At 41.4% G+C, this 20,177-nt stretch overlaps 1 protein-coding gene across 4 annotated transcripts in view; it reads left to right on the top strand.

The window, feature by feature from the left end:
• The window catches only part of SYNE2 (spectrin repeat containing nuclear envelope protein 2), a 209,354-nt gene that overhangs the window by 86,094 nt on the left and 103,083 nt on the right, over positions 1 to 20,177 (top strand). For all 4 annotated transcript variants that reach the window (XM_032246097.1, XM_032246096.1, XM_032246095.1 and 1 more), the window contains exons 31-41: positions 687 to 797; positions 2,069 to 2,185; positions 5,630 to 5,860; positions 11,397 to 11,579; positions 12,896 to 13,030; positions 14,246 to 14,373; positions 14,519 to 14,660; positions 16,628 to 16,759; positions 17,307 to 17,459; positions 17,578 to 17,787; positions 19,221 to 19,322. In XM_032246097.1, the coding sequence (XP_032101988.1) occupies positions 687 to 797; positions 2,069 to 2,185; positions 5,630 to 5,860; positions 11,397 to 11,579; positions 12,896 to 13,030; positions 14,246 to 14,373; positions 14,519 to 14,660; positions 16,628 to 16,759; positions 17,307 to 17,459; positions 17,578 to 17,787; positions 19,221 to 19,322 (1,644 nt within the window). The remainder of the gene's footprint in view (positions 1 to 686; positions 798 to 2,068; positions 2,186 to 5,629; positions 5,861 to 11,396; positions 11,580 to 12,895; positions 13,031 to 14,245; positions 14,374 to 14,518; positions 14,661 to 16,627; positions 16,760 to 17,306; positions 17,460 to 17,577; positions 17,788 to 19,220; positions 19,323 to 20,177) is intronic.

Raw genomic sequence — 20,177 nt, 5'->3', positions numbered from 1 at the left:
TTTTTAGTAGAGACGGGGTTTCACCATGTTAACCAGGATGGTCTCGATCTCTTGACCTCGTGATCCACCCGCCTCGGCCTCCCACAGTGCTGGGATTACAGGCTTGAGCCACCGTGCCCGGCCCGAATATTTTTTCTCTTATACCCATGAGGTTGTTATTTTAAAGATAGCATTTTCATTTTTTTTTTTTAACTTTTATGTATTTTAAGACATTTATTTATTTAGCGACAGGATCTCATTCTGTTGCCCCAGGCTAGAGTGCATTGGTACTCACTGCAGCCTCCAACTCCTGGCCCCAGTGATCCTCCCACTTTAGCCTCCCAGAGTGCTGGGATTACAGTGTGAGTCGCGGTGCCTGGCCTCAAAGATAGCATTTAAAGTTACGTTTAACAAAACAGATTAAATTCCTAAAACCACTGTTTTAAAGATTTCCTTTGTGTGACGTGAGCCAAGCCCCTACTTTTAAAAATATTTTCTAGGCTTTAGGAAGAGCCTAGAAAATATTTGGAAACATGATATAGTTAGCAAAAAATACAGATTAAAAAATGGGGGAGAGCTGCAATAAAGGGCTATGGTTATACTACCTGGTAAGTTGGGCCTGGTGTAAAAGAGGTGAGTGAGTAGGGTGTCGCTTATGACAGTAAGGGAAGCTGTTCCCTTTGCTAACCAATCGATTACTCTGACAGAATGGAGATGAGAAGGCAGAGCCACCTCCTCAGTCTTGGTCTTCATTCTGGAAGCATGACAAGGACGTGGAGGAAGACAGAGCTTCCTCATCCTCTGGAACGATTGTTCAGGTAATGCTGGGCATATCAACCACATTTGGGAGTTATGGGGAAGGTGGGGAGCAGGGATCTCTTTTTGTACCACTTTCTCTTTCCACACTCCTTACCCGCCCCTGGCCCCGAGATGGAGTCTTGCTCTGTTGCCCAGGCTGGAGTGCACTGTCACAGTCTTGGCTCACTGCAACCTTCGCCTCCTGGGCCTAAGCAGTTCTCCTGCTTCAGCCTCCCAAGTAGCTGGGATTACAGGCACGTGGCACCACGCCAGCTAATTTTTGTATTTTTAGTAGAGGTGGGATTTCACCATGTTGCCCAACTTTCTATGTTAACTTTGCTTCCTCTCTTCCCCGTTTCCTTTGTTAGGTTTTTAGTCAGCACTGCCTAAGCCTTTAAAATGCTCATCTGTAGCTCAGACAAGGAATAAAAATAAGGATGGTAAAGAACTATCTTGTTTGAAGGAATGCTTAGAGAGGGAACCTGCATGGGCTGATTTTTTTTTTTTTTTTTTTTTTTTTTTTTTTTTTTGAGACTCGAGACAGAGTTTTGCTCTTGTTGCCCAGCCTGGAGTGCAATGGTGCGATCTCGGCTCACTGCAACCTCCCCCTCCCTGGTTCAAGTGATTCTTCTGCCTCAGCCTGGCCATATAATTTAAATTTTCGTAAGAATATACTTTTAGGCCGGGCGCAGTGGCTCACGCCTGTAACCCCAGCACTTTGGGAGGCGGAGGCGGGCAGATCAAGGTCAAGAGATTGAGACCATCCTGGCCAACATGGTGAAATCCTGTCTCTACTAAAAATACAAAAATTAGCTGTGTGTGGTGGTGTGCGCCTGTAGTCCCAGCTACTTGGGAGGCTGAGGCAGGAGAATTGCTTGAACCCAGGAGGCGGAGGTTGCGGTGAACCGAGATTGCGCCACTGCACTCCAGCCTGGCGCCTGGCAACGGAGCAAGACTCTTGCTCCGTTTCAAAAAAAAAAGAATATACTTTAAAAAAATTATTCAATGAGACAAAGCATACTTCTGAAAGAATCTACTTAAGTACCTACTTCTCTAGATTCTTTATGTGTTCATTAAGAAGAAAAGTTTGAAGAAGGTCTTTCAAATAAATACAATCCTGAGGAAGCTGATTTTTTTCTTAATGAACAAACTTTTTTCTAATTGTACCTGACTTCTCCATACCTGACTTTTTTGTAAGCAAGTAATTTGTAAAATGAGCAGACACAGAAAGAAGAACTCATGTGGCACCACGGCAAGACCTTTCCTGGAGCCCTGATTCTTTTCTTTACAGGAAGCATGTGGGAAAATAAGCACCTGTGATAATTCCATGGCACAAATCCTTGCACCAGACTCACCAAACACCGAGCAAGGCTCAGAATGTTCCCTAAGGACCAACCAAACAGAAGAGGTAAGTCCCTGGTGGTAGTAAGCAAACTGCTCAGATAGCTGGACTAGCACCTAGAAGTAACCAGTGTTCTGTGTCCTGCAATACCATGTACGTCAAGCCAAGTGTTTCTTGTGAACTTTAACCTATGAAGATAATGTGCTGTCAGGCTGTGGAACTGGAAGACTTGTCATCAGATATTTACAGAGAAAACAAGCATGGCATACAGAATTAGACGCTGTTCACTCATTTACCGTTTGTCAACATGAAATAGTCTTTCCATTGATGACTACTTTAATCTGTAGACAGAACTGACGGGGGCAAAGAAAGTGGAGAAGGGTTAATATTAATGGCCTGTTACGTAAGAGGCATTCATAGTTACCTGTTTAACCCTCAGACTGTATAAGGTAGGTTCATACCTACTATATGTTTACAAATGAAGAAATCAAAATTCAGGGAGCAAAAATATAGCTAGTGGGCCGGGCATGGTGGCTCATGCCTGTAATCCCAGCACTTTAGGAGGCCAAGGCGGGCAGATCACCTGAGGTCAGGAGTTCAAGACCAGCCTGGCCAACATGATGAAACCCTGTCTCTACGAAAGATACAAAAATTAGCCAGGCATGGTGGCACATGCTGGTAATCCCAACTAATCCAGAGGCTGAGGCATGAGAATCGCTTGAACCTGAGAGGTGGAGGTTGCAGTGAGCCAAGATTATACCACTGTACTCTAGCTGCCTGGGCAATTGGGCAAGACTTTGTCTTTAAAAGAAAAAAAAAAAAAAAAAAGTCCAGGTTTGGTGGCTCACACCTGTAATCCCAGCACTTTGGGAGGCTGAGGCGGGTAGATCAGGAGGTCAGGAGATTGAAACCATCTGGCCAACATGGTGAAACCCCATCCCTACTAAAAATGTAAAAATTGGCTGGTCGGGGTGGTGCACGCCTGTAATTCCAGCTACTTGGGAAGCTGAGGCAGGAAATCACTTGAAGCAGGTAGTCGGAGGTTGAGGTTACAGTGAGTCGAGATCGCACCACTGCACTCCAGCCTCATGACAGAGTGAGACTTTGTCTCAAAAAAAAAAAAAAGTATATATATATGGTTAGTGAATGGGGGAATAAAGAATCAAACCCTGATTATTCTAACCTGCCTTTCTAATTTGGAATCTTGTACCTCAGTGGTTCTCAAGACCCCATCTCAAAAAAAAAAGTGTGTGTGGCATATAATAGGTGCTCAAATAAAAATTTTTAATAAACAACGAAGGTGGGTGGTAAATCTGTGATTACAGGTAATTAATATTAATAGATTGTTTTCTCAAGTGGCCAAAAAAGGAAAGGGGATCCCAAAGTCTTTATCTGTAGCAATATCTGAAAACTAGAAGGGAATTAATCAGATGACTAGAAATAGAAGTCTGGAAGTAAAATCACACAGCTGTTGCTTTAAAAAAAAAAAAACAAAAACCATAGCCTGGCACTATGGCTTATGCCTGTAATCCCAGCACTTTGGGAGGTTGAGGCAAGTGGATCACTTGAGTCCAGGAGTTTGAGACCCAGCCTGGCCAACATGGCCAAACCCTGCCTCTACTAAAAATATAAAATTAGCCGGGTATGGTGGCATGTGCTCCTAATCCTAGTTCCTTGGGAGGCTGAGACAGGAGAATCACTTGAACCTGGGAGATGGAGGTTGCAGTGAGACGAGATCATGCCACTGCACTCCAGCCTAGGTGACAGAGCGAGACTCTGTCTCAAGAAAAAAAAAGAATTAAAAAAGAAAATTAAGGCCAGGCGTGGTGGCTCACGCCTGTAATCCAAGCACTTTGGAGGCCAAGGCTGGCAGATCGCCTGAGGTCAGGAGTTCGAGACCAGCCTGACCAACATAGTGAAACTCCGTCTTTATTTAAAAAAAAAAAAAAAAAATTAAAAAGAAAATTAAAACAGGTGAATCCAAGCATAGACCTGATTACATGTGAAGTTCAGAAAAAGCACAACAGAAAGGAAAGTTTTTTTGAGAAGGTGATTCTTGAAGAAAATTGTAATAATAGATTAATGAAGGCAGGAAAGAAATGGCATTTTGGCAGAAAATAGCAAATGTATGTGAAGATAATAGGTGGTGAAAGGTAAAAAATACAACCCAGAGGCACTTGTGCCAGACCAGCTTTCGTAATCCTCATCAGTGCACATGATAAGGAACAGCATTCTCACGCCCGGCACGTGTTTGTTACCAGCTACCGATTTTGTTCACTCTTTGACACTGAAAGTTCTATGTCTAAACAAAATTCCATAAACATTGGGAAATATGCATTTGCCTTGAGTTAGGGTATACATTTGCGAGCACTTCGTATTCAAAGTTTGTCACTTGGCCAGAATTACATCGTATTAGATGCTAATATGTTATCAAAATCATACAGAAAACATTGTATTTTATCATAATTAATAAAATATTTATTGAGACCAAAAAGTTTATAGAGCAAAACACAAATCCTTATTCCTAAAGGAATTTTTCTAGAAGTGTCAATGTTATTCTTTCTATATTCTAGGGAAAGATAGATAATACAGTGGGAGGTAAATACTTCTTTGTATCAAATTATCTTTTGCTGCCTGGTTGAATATATCTATTATATAATTACTTTTATTTGGAATACTTTATTTGGAATACTTTTATTTGGTACCTGGAAGAAAATTTTCTATTGAATTGATAAACAACCCAGTTATTTGAATATAAAAAGAACACAGCACACTTTCTTTATAATATAAAAAGAGCATCTAGTCCTTAACTCAATCATATTTGAGTATGCAGAAGGGAAAAGTCATTTTAGAGATTCTCTCTGAGGAATAGGAAAAATGTTTCCAGATTACCCCACTGAAGCTCATTAGTTGACTCAAGCTGTTTTTATTAGGGAAAAGTTTGGATGAGTAATATCATCCAAACTTTTATGTTTTTAAAAAGTTAAAATTTTTATAATCTAGCTATTTGAGAAGATGTTAAGTTAAAATTATGTGGTATATGTTATTGTATCCCTGCTGGTATGTAAAGATCGTGTTCTGTTTTGTTTTTCTGTTTGAATAGAGTGTGCAGCAATGTAAGCATTGCTTAATCATGTGTCACGTAACTCTAAACACTGGCCAATTCCCTCAGATGTTTCAGACACACACACACCCTGTCACTCATATTCTCACCTGTCTCCTGGGGCTCACCGGCTAGTGAACTGCAGGCCTGTTTGCTTCCTCTGTGCCCGGGAATACTGTACCTGTGTACTCACAGATCGGCTGCTTGGAAACCTGTGGCACCAGGTCACGTGATTGTTGCTATGAGTGTGGAGGTGCCTTTCTCTTTTCTTTCTTCCTTCTTCTGCCCTGAGTTTGTTTCTTTTAACTGGGGAAATGTTGCGGGCTCCCAGGTCTTTGTAGGCCCAAGTCTGAAAACTTTGGACTCCCTGCCTTTTCACTGCTGGATTATCTTTGGATTTCTTTTAGGGCACCACACCTCCTATCAAGGTTGCCAGTCTGGACTCTTCTGACACGCAAGGAGGTTTAGAGCCCAGGGTGGAGAAAACTAGGCCGGAGCCTGCGGAAGTCCTGCATGCCTGCAAGACCCAGGTGGCCGAGCTGGAGCTGTGGCTACAACAAGCCAACGTGGCATTTGAGCCGGAAACATTAAACACAGACATGCAGCAGGTGGTGGAACAGCAGCTGGTTGGGTGCCAGGTAAGACTGAGAAGTCAGAGTTCATGGTTTGCCTCTCCACCAATCATCTGCCAGGATTGGGTGAATTTCTCTTAAAGCAACACTGTTTTTCTTTCTGTTACTCTGACCCTTACATTTATCTTGGCTTCAACTTTTAGTTCTCAGGGTAATTATTTATGGAATGCTTTATGGAAACATCTTATTTGAGGGGACAGTAGTGGGTTAGAGTTAAGAATCTAGAGTCTAAATCCAGCTGTCACTTTAACTGTGAGCTTGGGGAAGTGAACTGCTCAGCCTCGTTTTCCACATATAGCAGGTTATCTCATAGGGTTTCTGTCAGGATTAAATAAGGTATTTAAAGTAGTGTCATAGGATTTAAATAAGGCATTTAAAGCAGTGGCATAAGATATAAAGTTATCTCATAGGATTTTTTTCAGGATTAAAAAAGGTGTATAAAGTAACAAGTGCTTAGTAAATGCTACTATTTTATTCACTAAAATTTGTCATTGGAATATTCATTCATTAGTTGTTATTAGTGACAAAAATATTATTCATCAGAAATGAAACCAAATGTCTTGATTTGCAAAATTGAAGATACAGCATAAAAGGGCTTTGCAGCCATTTTACTAGGAACGCCGTTGGTTTTGCTTGGGAGGGGCAGGGATAGATCAGCTTCCTTGCCGCTAGTCACTCTGAGTAAAGCCGGCTCAGCCCAAAGGTTGGGGTTTCTAATCCCTCCAAGGAGGGGCTAGAATGATGACATTGCAACAGTATAATCGAGTGTCACAAGAGCAGAAGCATGCGAGCTGCTTGCAAAGGCCTCTCTCCCAGCTGCACTTAGGAGACCAGCCTCGTCTCTACCTTATGGGCCTGTTTGTCTGCCAAGAATGAAGACATCCTCTTGTCTCAGCCCTGCTCCAGGGAGTATTTCCCGCTGTGGCCTGTTATGTTGTTGTGGGTAGCCTGCCTTTGATCCCCAGGTGTACATTCTCCCCTTCTGTTTAAGCCCACAGTCTTACAACATCCAGGAACCAGACAGAGAGGCCAGCCTCCTTCTCTGTGCAGCTCGGCACCTCTGATCTCAGAAGTCAGTTTTTTTTTTTCAGGGTCTCATTCTGTCGCCCAAGTTGGAGTGCAGTGGCTCAGTCATAGTTCATTGCACCCTCCACCTCCTGGGCTCAGGTGATCCTCCCACCTCAGGTTCCTGGGTAGCTGGGACTACAGGTCTACACCACCATACCCAGCTACTTTTTGTGGCTTTTTTTGGTAGAGATGAGAGGTCTTACTGTATTGTCCAGGCTGGTCTTGAGCTCCTGGACTCAAGCAATCCACCCACCTTGGCCTCCCAGAGCACTGGATTACTGGCATGAGCTACCATGCCCAGCCCAAAAGTCAGTTCTAAAGGGATAGGTTCACTCAGATACTGGCTCTGCCGCTTGGCCTGGCTGATGAGCGCAGGTGAGCCTGTGAACAGCATAGAGCATCAAATAGCACAGAGCAATGCTATGCTAAACTGAACTCGATGCAGTCCGGATTGTGAGTCCCACCCACTTAAGGCCATTCAGGATTGATTTGCCAACTGATTATCTACTGACTGGATAGACCCTATGCCAACTCCTTGATCATCACCAGAATCCCATATTAATTGCTACTTGTAGTGAGCTCAAGGATTTCCAGGCTGCTCAAGGAAAAGACATGACTACCAGGTGGCAGTAGCACCCAACGAGCTTTATTTAGGCAGCATTTTGACAGGATTATGATTGTGAGGGACAGGTCTTTACTGCAGGAGACCTTCCAGATGCTAAGGCATAGACTAGGGGTCAGGCCACCACGCAGAAGGGAAGGAGAACCAGGGAGCTCCCAGGGGAGAGGAGAAATAGAGGACTTATGTGTCTAGCGGTGTCTCAGCACAGTGGAGGATCTCTGGGTCAGAGAGCTCCAAAGGGCAGCAGAAGCTTGGGATATTTTTATAGCCCAGGGTTAGTCTTATCCATGGCTGGCAGATGTTGGGTGCAGTTTTCAGGGGTACGCAAAGCAGACAGGCTCTAAATGGATTAAAATATGCTTATTCGGGCTGCGTTTAAAGCCATCAAATGTGTAAACATTTGAGTCTGGTGCTGACACTCTTTGAACTTACTGCTTCTGACCTGGTCCGAAGAAATGAACCACATAGAGGCTAACATGCAAGGGCATCTTTGGATCATTTATATAACATGACACATTGAAGTTATTATTGAAACATATAAAACCTTAAAGTGATCTGTAAAAAACACTAAATTCCAGCGGAAAGGCGGCCAAAGGACAGGAGCAAACATTTCAGTCAGAAAAGATTATGGACCAGCTGTGGTGGCTATACCTGTAATTCCAGCACTTTGGGAGGCCAAGGTGGGTGGATTGCTTGAGGCCAGGAGTTTGATACCAGCCTGGGCAACATAGTAAGAGGTTGTCTCTACAAAATTATTAAAATAAAGAAATAAACTAACTGGGCATGGTGGTGTATGCCTGTAGTCCCAGCTACCTGGGAGGCTGAGACATAGTTTCTCTTAAGCCCAAGAATTCAAGACTGCAGTGAGCTATGATTGCACCACTGCATTCCAGTCTGGGCTAGAGAGTGAGACTGTCAAAAAAAGAGAGAATGGTAAGAAGGGAGGGAGGAAGGATTATGCTTAGGAGTTTAATATTTGAGAATTGTTTAATCTTGATTATTCAAGATGTGAATTAAAACAGCTGTTGTTTTGTTTCTACATTACAGTAGCAAAAGTTACATCATTCTGGAAAAATGGATCCTCTGATGTCTGGTAGTTCTATCTAATTGGCTCAGTGTTTTGGGAGGTCAACATATAAGCTGTTCATTGTCTTTGAGCTGAAAGTACCATTACTTGTTTTCTTTTGAGATAGAGTCTCGCTCTGTCACCCAGGTTGGAGTGCAGTGGCACAGTCTCGGCTCACTGCAACCTCCGCCTCCTGGGTTCAAGTGATTCTCCCACCTCAGTCCCCCAAGTAGCTGGGATTACAGGCATACATCACTGTACCCGGTTAATTTTTGTATTTACACCAGGGTTTCACCATGTTGGCCAGGGTGATCTCAAACTCTTGACCTCAAGTGATCTACCTGCCTTGGCCTCCCAAAGTGCAGAGATTACAGGCGTGAGCCTACCATGTCCAGCCAGTACCACTGCTTTTAATTTACCTTCTGAAAATAATCCAAAATGAGAAAAGTAATTATAGAAGCATTGATCACAAAAGTGAAGAACTAGAAACAAAGGGGTCACAATGGGGAAGTTGTTAAGTGAATTATGGAATATCAACTTGTCGCTGTTAAAATGAAAATCATGAAACGTGTGGAGACACGAAAAAGTATGTAATAGTTAAGTGGGAAAAATAAAACATAAAATTATGCTACATTTTATTTATAACCACTCTACAGTCTATGGGTACATATTGTTTAAACTTCAAAGAACCTATAGAGGACGTAAGTAGAGTAGTCCCACCTTTATCTGTGGGGGTGTGTTACAGGACTCCCAATGGATGCCTGAAGCCACGGACAGTACCGAACTCTGTGTATATTATGTTTTGTTGTTTTTTTTTTTAATCTGATAACCGAGATGGCTACAGATCAAGTATACCTTATCCCAGAATGCTTGGAACTAGAAGTATTTTGCATTTGGGTTTTTTTCGGGTGGGGGGGATTTGGAATATTTGCATATACATAATGAGGTATATCTTAGAGATGGGACCCACGTCTAAACACGAAATTAATTAATTAATTAATTTTAGGGTTAACAGGGTCTTGCTCTGTTACTCAGGCTGGAGTGCAGTGGCATGATCATGGCTCACTACAGCCTCCAACTGCTGGGCTCAAGCAATCCTCCTGCCTCAGTCTCCAGAGTAGCTGGGATTACAGGTGTACACCAGCATGCCTGGCTAATTTTATTTTTTGTTGAGTTGGGGTCTTACTGTGTTGCCTAGGCTGATCTCAAACTCCTGGCCTCAAGTGATCCTCCTGCCTCAGCCTCCCAAGGTGCTGGGATTACAGGTATGAGCCACCATGCTGGGCCTCATTTATGTTTTATCTATACCTCATACACATACCCTGAAGGTTATTTTATATAATAACTTTAATAATTTTATGCATGAAACAAAGTTCAATTGTGACTCATCACATGAGGTTGGGTGTAGAATTTTCCTCTTCTGGCATGGGACATAAAAAGTTTCAGATTTTGGAGCGTTTTTGGATTTTGGATTTTCAGATTATGGACACTCAACCTGTACCCAGTAACAAAGGGTCCGAGTGCTAGAGTGTGGATATGCTGGACCAAGGGATCATTCACATCCTGGGCGGGATGCAGCAGGATGGTGTGCAAGGATGCTGTGCAATTTTATCATGCTACTAAGATGGTGCAAAATTTAAAATGTACTAATTATTTCTGGAATTTTCCATTTAATATTTTTGAGCCATGGTTGATTGCAAACAACTGAAACCACAAAAAGTAAAAGCATGCATAACTGGGCCTATTGTAGCTTGTTTAGATGAAGAAGTTATAGGATAAATTATTTGAAATTTTGTTTTAAAAATAGAGTTTTTCCTTAAGGAAAATTTATAATTCCTTAAATCCTCTCAATGAATGGAACTTGTTCTTAGTCCTGCACCGAGTTTTAGTACAAATGATCATGGTGCTGGAATGTGAGTTTGTGTGTTACTGCTGTCTTGAGTGCTCAGCCAGTTGGCGTGACCGAGCGGGCCGCTGAGCCCCAGGAGAGGGCAAACTTGATCTGTTGAGGAGGAATACAATGACCGAAACTTCCTGGGAAACTTACTTCATCCAGCTGATGTATTTTTAGATCTGTGTGAATTGGCTGGTTGTATCAATAAGTATTTCAGGTTCCAAATTATGTCTTCTGTGGCGTTCTTGTGAGAGTTTAGAGGCTTATTTGGCTTGAGAAAGAGAAGGAAAAGAACAAGGGAAATAATTTTCAAAGAGTTACATGGAATTCTTTTTAAAATTTCTAATCCACACTTGGATTGCAACATTAAATATTAGGAAGGTGGTAGACAATGTATTAAGCACTGGCCAAAGTTCATGGATTTAATTCATTCTCTCCTCACAATGACCCTAGGAGGTAAGTTCAGTTATTATCTTCATTTTACAGACTACTAGAGGCACATTCCTCTAAAATAAGGTGCCTATGTTTACACATCTACTAAGTGTCAGGACTGGGATCTGAAACCAGGTATTCTGGTTCCAAGATCTATCTGTATTCTTATCCACTATCCTCTGCTGGATACATTCCGCTGTGTTTTGTAAGCTGACTACAGAGTCACTTACTTAAATGATTTTACAGGGTGACACCTGTAATTGGGGTTGGTTTGGTTGCACCCCTGCTGAAAAGCACAAGAATTCTGTGGAAGTTTCTGTTTTTCCAAGGTTTCTTCCATCCTGTGTTTCTGGGGCTTCTTGTATATACTTAGGTAAAAAGAATAAGTCTGAACTTGTTTGGGGGAACAGCACTTATTCAAGACCAACACTCTGAGTAATTCAATGCTTTTATTTCCTAGGCTATGCTAACAGAGATTGAGCACAAGGTTGCCTTTCTGTTAGAGGCTTGCAAAGATCAGGGCCTGGGAGATAATGGAGCCACTCAATATGAGGCTGAAGCACTTGCCCTGAAACTGAAAACAGTGAAGTGCAATTTAGAAAAAGTCCAGATGATGCTTCAAGAGAAGCACAGTGAAGATCAGGTAACAAATGAGTATTTACGGACATTCATCTTGATATACATATGCAGCAGACCCGCCAGAAGAGAACTCTGGTTGGAAGTGTTGAACCAGCTACAGAGAAACTCTACTAAGTGTGAAAGAATTACACACATTAACACTGTAGATGAGTATACTGGCTTGTTACTTTTATTTCATTTTACTTTGCAGTTTTCCTGTCTGGGTGGTTGTTGGTGATGGTGGTGGTTTAGTTTGTGTTGGTTTAATGTGGCTGAGTGTTCTGGCTGGCAGAGGGCTCTAGCATTAGGCTTCTTTATAAAAGAAGACTGTATTGTAAAGGAATTTTGTGACCAGAAAACAAAGCTTTTGTAGCTATGACTAAAATTTGACATCAGAAACATAAACCTGTTTCCAGGATACTTTATTTTTCAGTTGCAAATATTTATATATACTAATCAAAGTATCATATAAAGTGTTCTTATGATTTTAAAAAGCACTTTGTGTTTATGAATGCAAATGTGCATCTTATGAGTAGATCTTACTATATAAGATTTGCATCTGTACTTACGAGTGGTTCCTACTTAGACACTTTTGTTCACAGAAATAAGACTGGCTGCATATACATAGGGCATATGGTTCCTCTTTCATCCTAATATGTTCTCTCTTTTTAAAAAAAATATATTTAGCCATAGGGGAAACTTGAATTCATAAGTATAATACTGTTTCTCTTTTTGGTACTTTTTTATTTGGTATTTGTTCTTAAGAAAAAAGGCAATACATTTTCTTGCTTTTAGTAATTCATTGGATGAATTAAGTTGAAGAAATAAGATGATCACTTCACCAAATGTAGTGGTTTTTGAAGTTGTTATGAAATAAGTACATTAAATAATAGTAGACTGGACGCAGTGGCTCACGCCTATAATCCCAGCACTTTGGGAGGCCAATGCGGGCAGGTCATCAGAGGTCAGGAGTTTGAGACTAGTCTGGCCAATATGGTAAAACCCTGTCTCTACTAAAAATACAAAAATTAGCTGGGTGTGGTGGGTGCACCTGTAATCCCCAGCTACTCTGGAGACCGAGGCAGGAGAATTGCTTGAATCCAGGAGGCAAAGGTTGCAGTGAGCCAAGATTGCGCCATTGCACTCTAGCCTGGGGGACAAGCATCAAACTCCGTCTCAAAAACCAAAAAAACAAACAAAAAACAATAGTATATAATTATTGCAAATAACAAAATGCCGTATTTATTTCATATAAAATCTATGTAGTCCCATTATTAGAATTGAGATAAAGTGGAGTTTATTTTTAAAATAAATAGCCTGCCATTATGAAATGTTTTGCAGCAGCCTACCATTCTAAAGAAACGCTCAGAGCTAGAGCATCAAAAAGTTCGTCAACCAGTTAACCTTTCTGAATTGGAATCCACAGTAACTGAAAGGCCACAATTCAGCAGACAAAAAGATTTCCAGCAGCAACAGGTAATTCTAGCCCCCAACAGTTGGAGAGACAAGAATAAAACTTTTTAACCAGGCATGGTGGTGCAAATCCACAGTCCTAGCTACTTGGGAGGCTGGGGTGGGAGGATCACTTGTGCCCAGGTGTTCAAGACCAGCCTGGGCAACATAGTGAGACCCTGTTTCAAAAACAAAAAAGGCCAGGCACAGTGGCTCATGTCTGGAATCCCAGCACTCTGGGAGGACAACATGAACGGATCATTCAAGGTTAGGAGTTTGAGACCAGCCTGATTAACATGGTGAAACCTTGTCTCTACTAAAAATACAAAAAAATGAGCTGGCCGTGGTGACTTGTCTCTGTAATCCCAGCCACTCGGGAGGCTAAGGCACAAGAATCGCTTGAATCCAGGAGGTGGAAGTTGCAGTGAGCTGAGATCACACCACTACACTCCAGCCTGGGGTGAGAGAGTGAGACCCTGTCTCCAGGAAAATAAATAAATAAATAAATAAGTAAATAAATCTTTCTATATGGAATTTCTGCAAAGTGTGGTATGTGGGTGTTTGTGTGTGTGGTGCAACTCTGAGAGTTTTCAGCATTTACCATAGCACCTGCTTTGCTTTCAGCTGCTAACATTGGGGACACCGTAACTTTGCTCCTTTATTTTTTATTTTATTTTATTTTTTTTTTGAGATGGAGTTTCGCTCTTGTTACCCAGGCTGGAGTGCAATGGTGCGGTCTTGGCTCATTGCAACCTCTGCCTCCTGGGTTCAGGCAATTCTCCTGCCTCAGCCTCCTGAGTAGCTGGGATTACGGGCACATGCCACCATGGCCAGCTAATTTTTTGTATTTTTACTAGAGACAGGGTTTCACCGTGTTGACCAGGATGGTCTCGATCTCTTGACCTCGTGATCCACCTGCCTTTTGCTCCTTTATTAACTTGCATCTTATATCACCTGTCTTCAGAGTGAACTTCTATAATTGCAACTCTGCTTTGCCTGTCTTTTCAAAACATGTTTGTATATCTTTGATGATTTTCTATGTATGCAGTTTAACAGTTATTGTGTGACTATTTTAAATAGGTTTTTGGGAAGTAAGAGTTTACAAGAACAGGGATGCAAGAAAGAGAAATAATCATTAATGATTTAGGAACTGGCTCAAAATTAGATTTCTCTCAACAGAAGAAACTATTGGGTACTAATTGAAAACTTAATGGTTGGGACCATTTGTATCTCATTCAGTTACACGTTCTGGAGTTAAAACCAATGGAACAGAAAGATTTCATCAAATTCATAGAATTTAATGCTAAGAAAATGTGGCCCCAGTATTGCCAACATGATAAAGCTACAACTCAGGAATCATCTGCAAGGTAAAACATTTCAAAATATAGTTAGACATTCAGTGGTTTTATGATTGGGAGAATTAAGAGTGTTTCTTTTAAAAATTGCTCATAAAACTTTGTAATACAAAATTTTTAGGGTTGACTATTCTCTTCACCTTTTGTTCTTCAAAAGCAACCAGGCATCCAGCCCTGAAAATGACGTTCCAGACTTGATCTTGTCACCCCAGGGCCAAAATGGAGATAAATGGCAATATCTGCATCATGAACTCTCATCAAAAATAAAGCTCCCACTCCCTCAGCTTGTGGAGCCCCAGGTCAGTCTGCTTCTACATGGTGTAAATAGCCTGTGTATCTTTGAAAATCCAACAAGCATTCATTAAATAATCATGGATATTCTGCAGAAAGCAAAGTCGCCAAGTGAGTTTTTCATTTTCTTGATCTTGGAAATCTGCATTAGGGACCCCTCTTTTGTGCTTCTCTAGCACTCTGGGCTTTCCTCATCAGAGCTCTTACTACAGTATTCACCTCTTTATTTATAGTCTGTATTCCCCATTAGATGGGGAAGAAAGACAGATCATGTCTGCCTGGTTCACATTTGAGTGCCAAGCACAGTACCTAGGACATCATAGACTCTCAGTTACTTTTTGTTGAATGAATAAAGGAATGAATATATGTTTTAAGAAACGCTTTAAAAACTATGCAGTGCTATATGAGTGTCATTCATTGATCAGAAAATTTTTTGGAATCTACCATGTGCCAACCCCTGTGCCAATGGCACAGGCCTTCCGACGGGCCCTCCTTATCACTGCTGTCACAGGCTCTGTCAGGCTGGCTTGCTGTGTTAGCCACAGCTGCCTCTCTCCAGACAGGGAGCAGGTGAGCAAAACCCTGCCGCATACAAGGCAGGCTTCTGCCTTTTACCATGCACTCACATTGCCTGAGCAAAGGTTGCCCATGATTTCCTAATTCCCCAGTCTAATAAAAACTTCTCAGCTGTCCTCTTTTCTGCCAAGGCCCTTACTTGACCATTTAAAGTTAAATCAAACTCACCAGTTGGCCGCTAGCCTTGGTTTCTCTTTATTATACTGTAACATGTACATAGATCTCTTGCAAAGATGAGAACTCCACTCACTATTACTTCTTTCCCCAAGCAGAGTCATCTACCCCGTCACCCTGTTTCCTTTTATTTCTTAGCTTTCCAATTGGAGAAAGAAGCTAACTCTGAATCATTCACCCTTCTGAAATCACAGCTTGTTTCCATTCCTAATTTAGCTTTTCAATAACAAATCAAGATGCAAATCCATCCCTTAGAGGAGACTTGAATTCTAACAGTTGGCTGTGTCAAAAGTAAACTGGAAATAAACAGCTAACCCTGTAGCATGAATGTTGTTATTACTGAAAGATTAATGATTTCACACACACACTGCTTTTTTTTTTTTTTTTTTTTTTTTTTTTTTTTTTAAAGGGAGGGTCTCTGTCTCTTAACCAGGGTGGAGTGCATGGCATGACCAAAACTCACTGTAACTTTGAACTGGGGTTAGGCAGTCCCCCTGCCTCAGCCTTCAAGTAGCTAGGACTTCAGGTGTGTAGCACAATGACCAGCTACTTAATTTTTTTTGGTAGAGAAATTGTCTTATTATGTTGTGCAGGCTGATCTTAAACTACTGGCCTCAAGGGATCCTCCCACCTCTACTTCCCAAAGTACTGAGATTATAGGCATAAGCCACTGAGACTGGCCCTTCCCCTCATTTTGATATCTAAATGGACCCTCAAGCATCTAAATGTAACCAGTCATGACTTTTCAAAGCTGTCCAAAATATTAAAATGTAATTTAATTATTTTTTTAATAAATGACAAGGTAGATAAATATGCTCACCAAGAAAGTAACTCAGAAGACAGCATGCTAAGACACCTTTTTCTATTTAAATTAACATCAACAGGCTGGATGCGTTGGCTCTTGCCTGTAATCCCAGCACTTTGGGATGCCAAGGCGGGTGGATTACCTGAGGTCACGAGTTCCAGAACAGTTTGGCTAACATGGCAAAACCCCGTTGCTACTAAAAATACAAAAATTAGCCTGGCATGGTGGCAGGCGCCTGTAATCCCAGCTACTCGGGAGGCTGAGGCAGGAGAATTGCTTGACCCTGGCAAAGGTTGCAGTGAGTTAAAATCACACCACTGCACTCCAGCCTGGGTGACAGAGCAAGACTCCATCTTGAAAATAAATAAACATCAACAAGGTCTAAAACTGTCACTAACAGAGTTCCCTTTTGTCAAATAGGTTTCCACAAATATGAGTATCCTACCCAGTGTGAGTATGTATAACTTTAGATACCCAACAACTGAAGAACTGAAAACCTATACAACCCAACTTGAAGACCTGCGCCAAGAAGCAAGTAGCCTTCAGACACAGGTAGAACCTGCACACAATGTATTTTCCTCATTGCAATAACATAAAGAAAAAGGAGGCATGAGCCACCAAGCCCAGCCCCATTGCTATTTTTCAGACACTATCCCTTGTCTTTGTAATCAACCCCTTCAAGCTTCTCTTTTGTGACTTTTTTCCTTCTCCCTGCTCTACTTGATTTCATTAACTGCTTCCTCCTGCGTTCGAATGTGGAGGGTGGGTAACAGTGGTAAAGAAGGCAGTGTAATTTATCTGGGATCACACTTTCACCTGAATGGCCCTGCAAAGGGATCCTTTATCTCGTGATTTACCTTTTAGTTCTGTTCAGTACACAAATAACTACCTAACGATGAGCTTCTTAAACTTGTTTTTCTCCAAGTTTAACGTCATTTAAGCTTATTTATTTGTTCTGTTACCTAGTTCACAAAGTGTTTGAAGCAACTTATTACAAAAGAAGCATAACAGAAATCATAAACTATAATGGAAACCAGGCAAAATATAGGTCTGGGAAGGCAAGGAATCCTAATTTTTTTCTTTTTTCCTCTTGACTCAGGAAAATATGACAGAAGAAACGTATGTCAATTTAGATAAAAAATTGTTTGAACTATTCCTGACCCTCAGTCAGTGCCTCAGCAGTGTGGAGGAGATGCTGCAGATGGCCGGGCTTTACCGGGAGGATGGTTCTGCCCAGCAGGTGCACTATGAGGTAGGGCACTTCTCATAAGCCCATGTGTCAGCCATTACAGCAGCCCCGTGAGTTAAGCCCGGGTGGAAGCCTCTTGAGGCCAGAGTTCATTCGTTGTCTTCCTTCCTCTCCACTTCAGACGTTGGCTCTTGAGTTGAAGAAACTTTATTTAGCGCTGAGTGACAAGAAGGATGATCTTTTGAAAGCCATGACTTGGCCTGGCAGGAACACCAACTTGCTCCTTGAATGTTTTGACAACCTTCAAGTCTGCCTGGAGCACACTCAGGCTGCTGCTGCCTCTAGAAGCAAGTCCCTGAAAGCTGGCCTCGACTACAACCGCAGTTTCCAGGTATGATTCCGAGCACACAGACGATTTTGGCACTGTTTTAAGTTATGGCATGTACCCCTAATTCCTATTAATTCCTGTTCTTGGTGACATTTGTTAATAAGAATTGCTAAGGGAAATTGTGAGACTCTTCTGTTTGTTGCTCATGGTTGGAGATCCTTTGAAAGAGAACCCTTTTCAAAGTCTTGGCTGGGCACAATAGCTCATGCCTGTAATCCCAGCACTTTGGGAGGCCTTGGTGGATGGATTGCTTGAGCCCAGGAGTTCGAGATCAGCCTGGGTAACATAGATCCCATCTCAAAAAAAGAAAAAAATGGAAAAAGTAAGAAAAAAAGTCTTGTGTATGAATTTTTTAGGGTGAGCTAATATAACGTTTCATTTCCTGCATTACATTTAGCCATTTAACAATTAAAATAGGGAGGATTTGTATTTGTTTTTCTAGGCTAGAGGGAGCCATTAAAATTTTTGAGCGAAGGAGTGACAATCCGTGTATGTTTCAGGTAGATTCCTCAGCAGTTGTCTAAAGTGAATTGGAGAGAGAGAGACCTGAGGCAGGTAGATGAGTGAGGAAGCTACTAAAATTATCTAATGAAACCCAATACTATTTATGAATGAGTCTTGCCCATAAAAAGTAAGCCTGAACCTGACCAAGCTTCTAGAATCCAAATAAAACAGACACGAGAAAAGAACAGGTTAAATAGCACAATGGGATTGCAATCTGCCAAATCCAGCCTGTGGGAAACTGGACTAAACAAATGACACACACACACACACACACACACACACACACACACACACTCTCTCTCTCTCTCTCTCTCTCTCTCTCTCTCTCTCTCTCACTCTCAAGAAACAAAAAAGAAAGGTGATTGGGGATTCCGCAAATTAAGAGAGATCTAAGTTGTATTTATTCGCATGCACATGTGGACCTCATTTGGATCCTCATGGAAACAAATCAAAAAAGTTGTAGGCAATTAGGGAAATGTGAATCCTGCCTGGGTAGTTAATCATACTAAGGAATTATTATTGATGACGGGGGAGGAGTATATTGAAGTATTTTTAAAGAGAAGGATCTTTATCTTTTAGAAATATATACTGAAACATATACTGAAGTATTTTTAAAGAGAAGGATCTTTATCTTTTAGAAATATATACTGAAACGTATACTGATGAAATGACTTGAGACCTGGGATTTACTTCAAAATAGCCTGAAGGAAAGGAGATTAGGTACAGTTGAGAGCTGCAGGGAGGATGTAGAGGGAGAAGGCCAGCCATGAATCAATAATTGTTGAAGTTTAATGATGATAAAATGGGGAATTCTATATTTTTTGTATTTGTTTGAAATTTCTAATGTCACAAAATTATAAAAACCAATTAAATATAAAAAAGGTAATGAAGGCCTAAATGAGATTGCTCAGTTTCCTGCATTTATCTTACAGAATGAAATAAAGAGATTATATGATCAGCTCATTAAGAGTAAGACATCTTTACAACAGTCTTTGAATGAAATCAGTGGCCAGAGTGTGGCTGAACAGCTTCAGGTAACCAAGTCAAAATAATCCAGACTGACTTAACTTTGAACCAAAGAGCTTTCTGTGTAAGCCTTGCTTCTGAACCACTTTCCTTTGTGAGCAGCAGCAAGGCTTAATAAATAAAAAATGAAAGCTATTTATGTTGTTGGCCTTTTAAGGACACCTCTTAAGTAGCATTTTCTGAAGCACAATGTATTAAAACAACCGGAGACCATTTTCACTTGCCAACCATGAAAAAATATGTGTGCAGTTGTTGGTAAGGGGATTGCAAAGTGAGACCCTCATCCTCTTGCTAGGGGAGTCCTAATCTGTCCAGCTTCTGGGGATCCTTTGTTTGTATATCAGAATTTTAAACTTAAATACTCTCTCTTCCAGCAATAATTTGATTTCATTTATTTAGCAAATATTGAGGATCCATCATGTTCAGGTACGGTTTGAGGTGCCGAACTTGTACTCTTCCTAAAGAGATAAGACAAGTGCATAAAGATAAATATCTTGGCCAGGCATGGTGGCTCACGCCTGTAATCCCAGCACTTATGGGAGGCCAAGGGAGACGGATTACTTGAGGCCAGGAGTTCGAGACCACCCTGGTCAACATGACAAAACCCCGTCTCTACTAAAAATACAAAAATTGGCCAGGTGCAGTGGCTCATGGCTGTACGGTAGTCCCAGCTACTCAGGAGGCTGAGGCATGATAATTGCTTGAGCCTGGGAGGCAGAGATTGCAGTAAACTTAGATGGCACCACTGCACTCCAGCCTGGGAGACAGCACCACTGCACTCCAGCCTGGGAGACAGCCAGACCTTGTCTCAAAAATAAATAAATATAACATAGATATTTAAGGATGGACCGGGCAGTTCTGCT

Source organism: Sapajus apella, unplaced genomic scaffold (genome assembly GCF_009761245.1).
Source record: "Sapajus apella isolate SASKATOON/1434 unplaced genomic scaffold, GSC_monkey_1.0 scaffold59, whole genome shotgun sequence".
NCBI lineage: Eukaryota > Metazoa > Chordata > Mammalia > Primates > Cebidae > Sapajus > Sapajus apella.
Note: the sequence above shows the minus strand (reverse complement) of the source record. Positions and strands in the feature narration are given on the sequence as shown.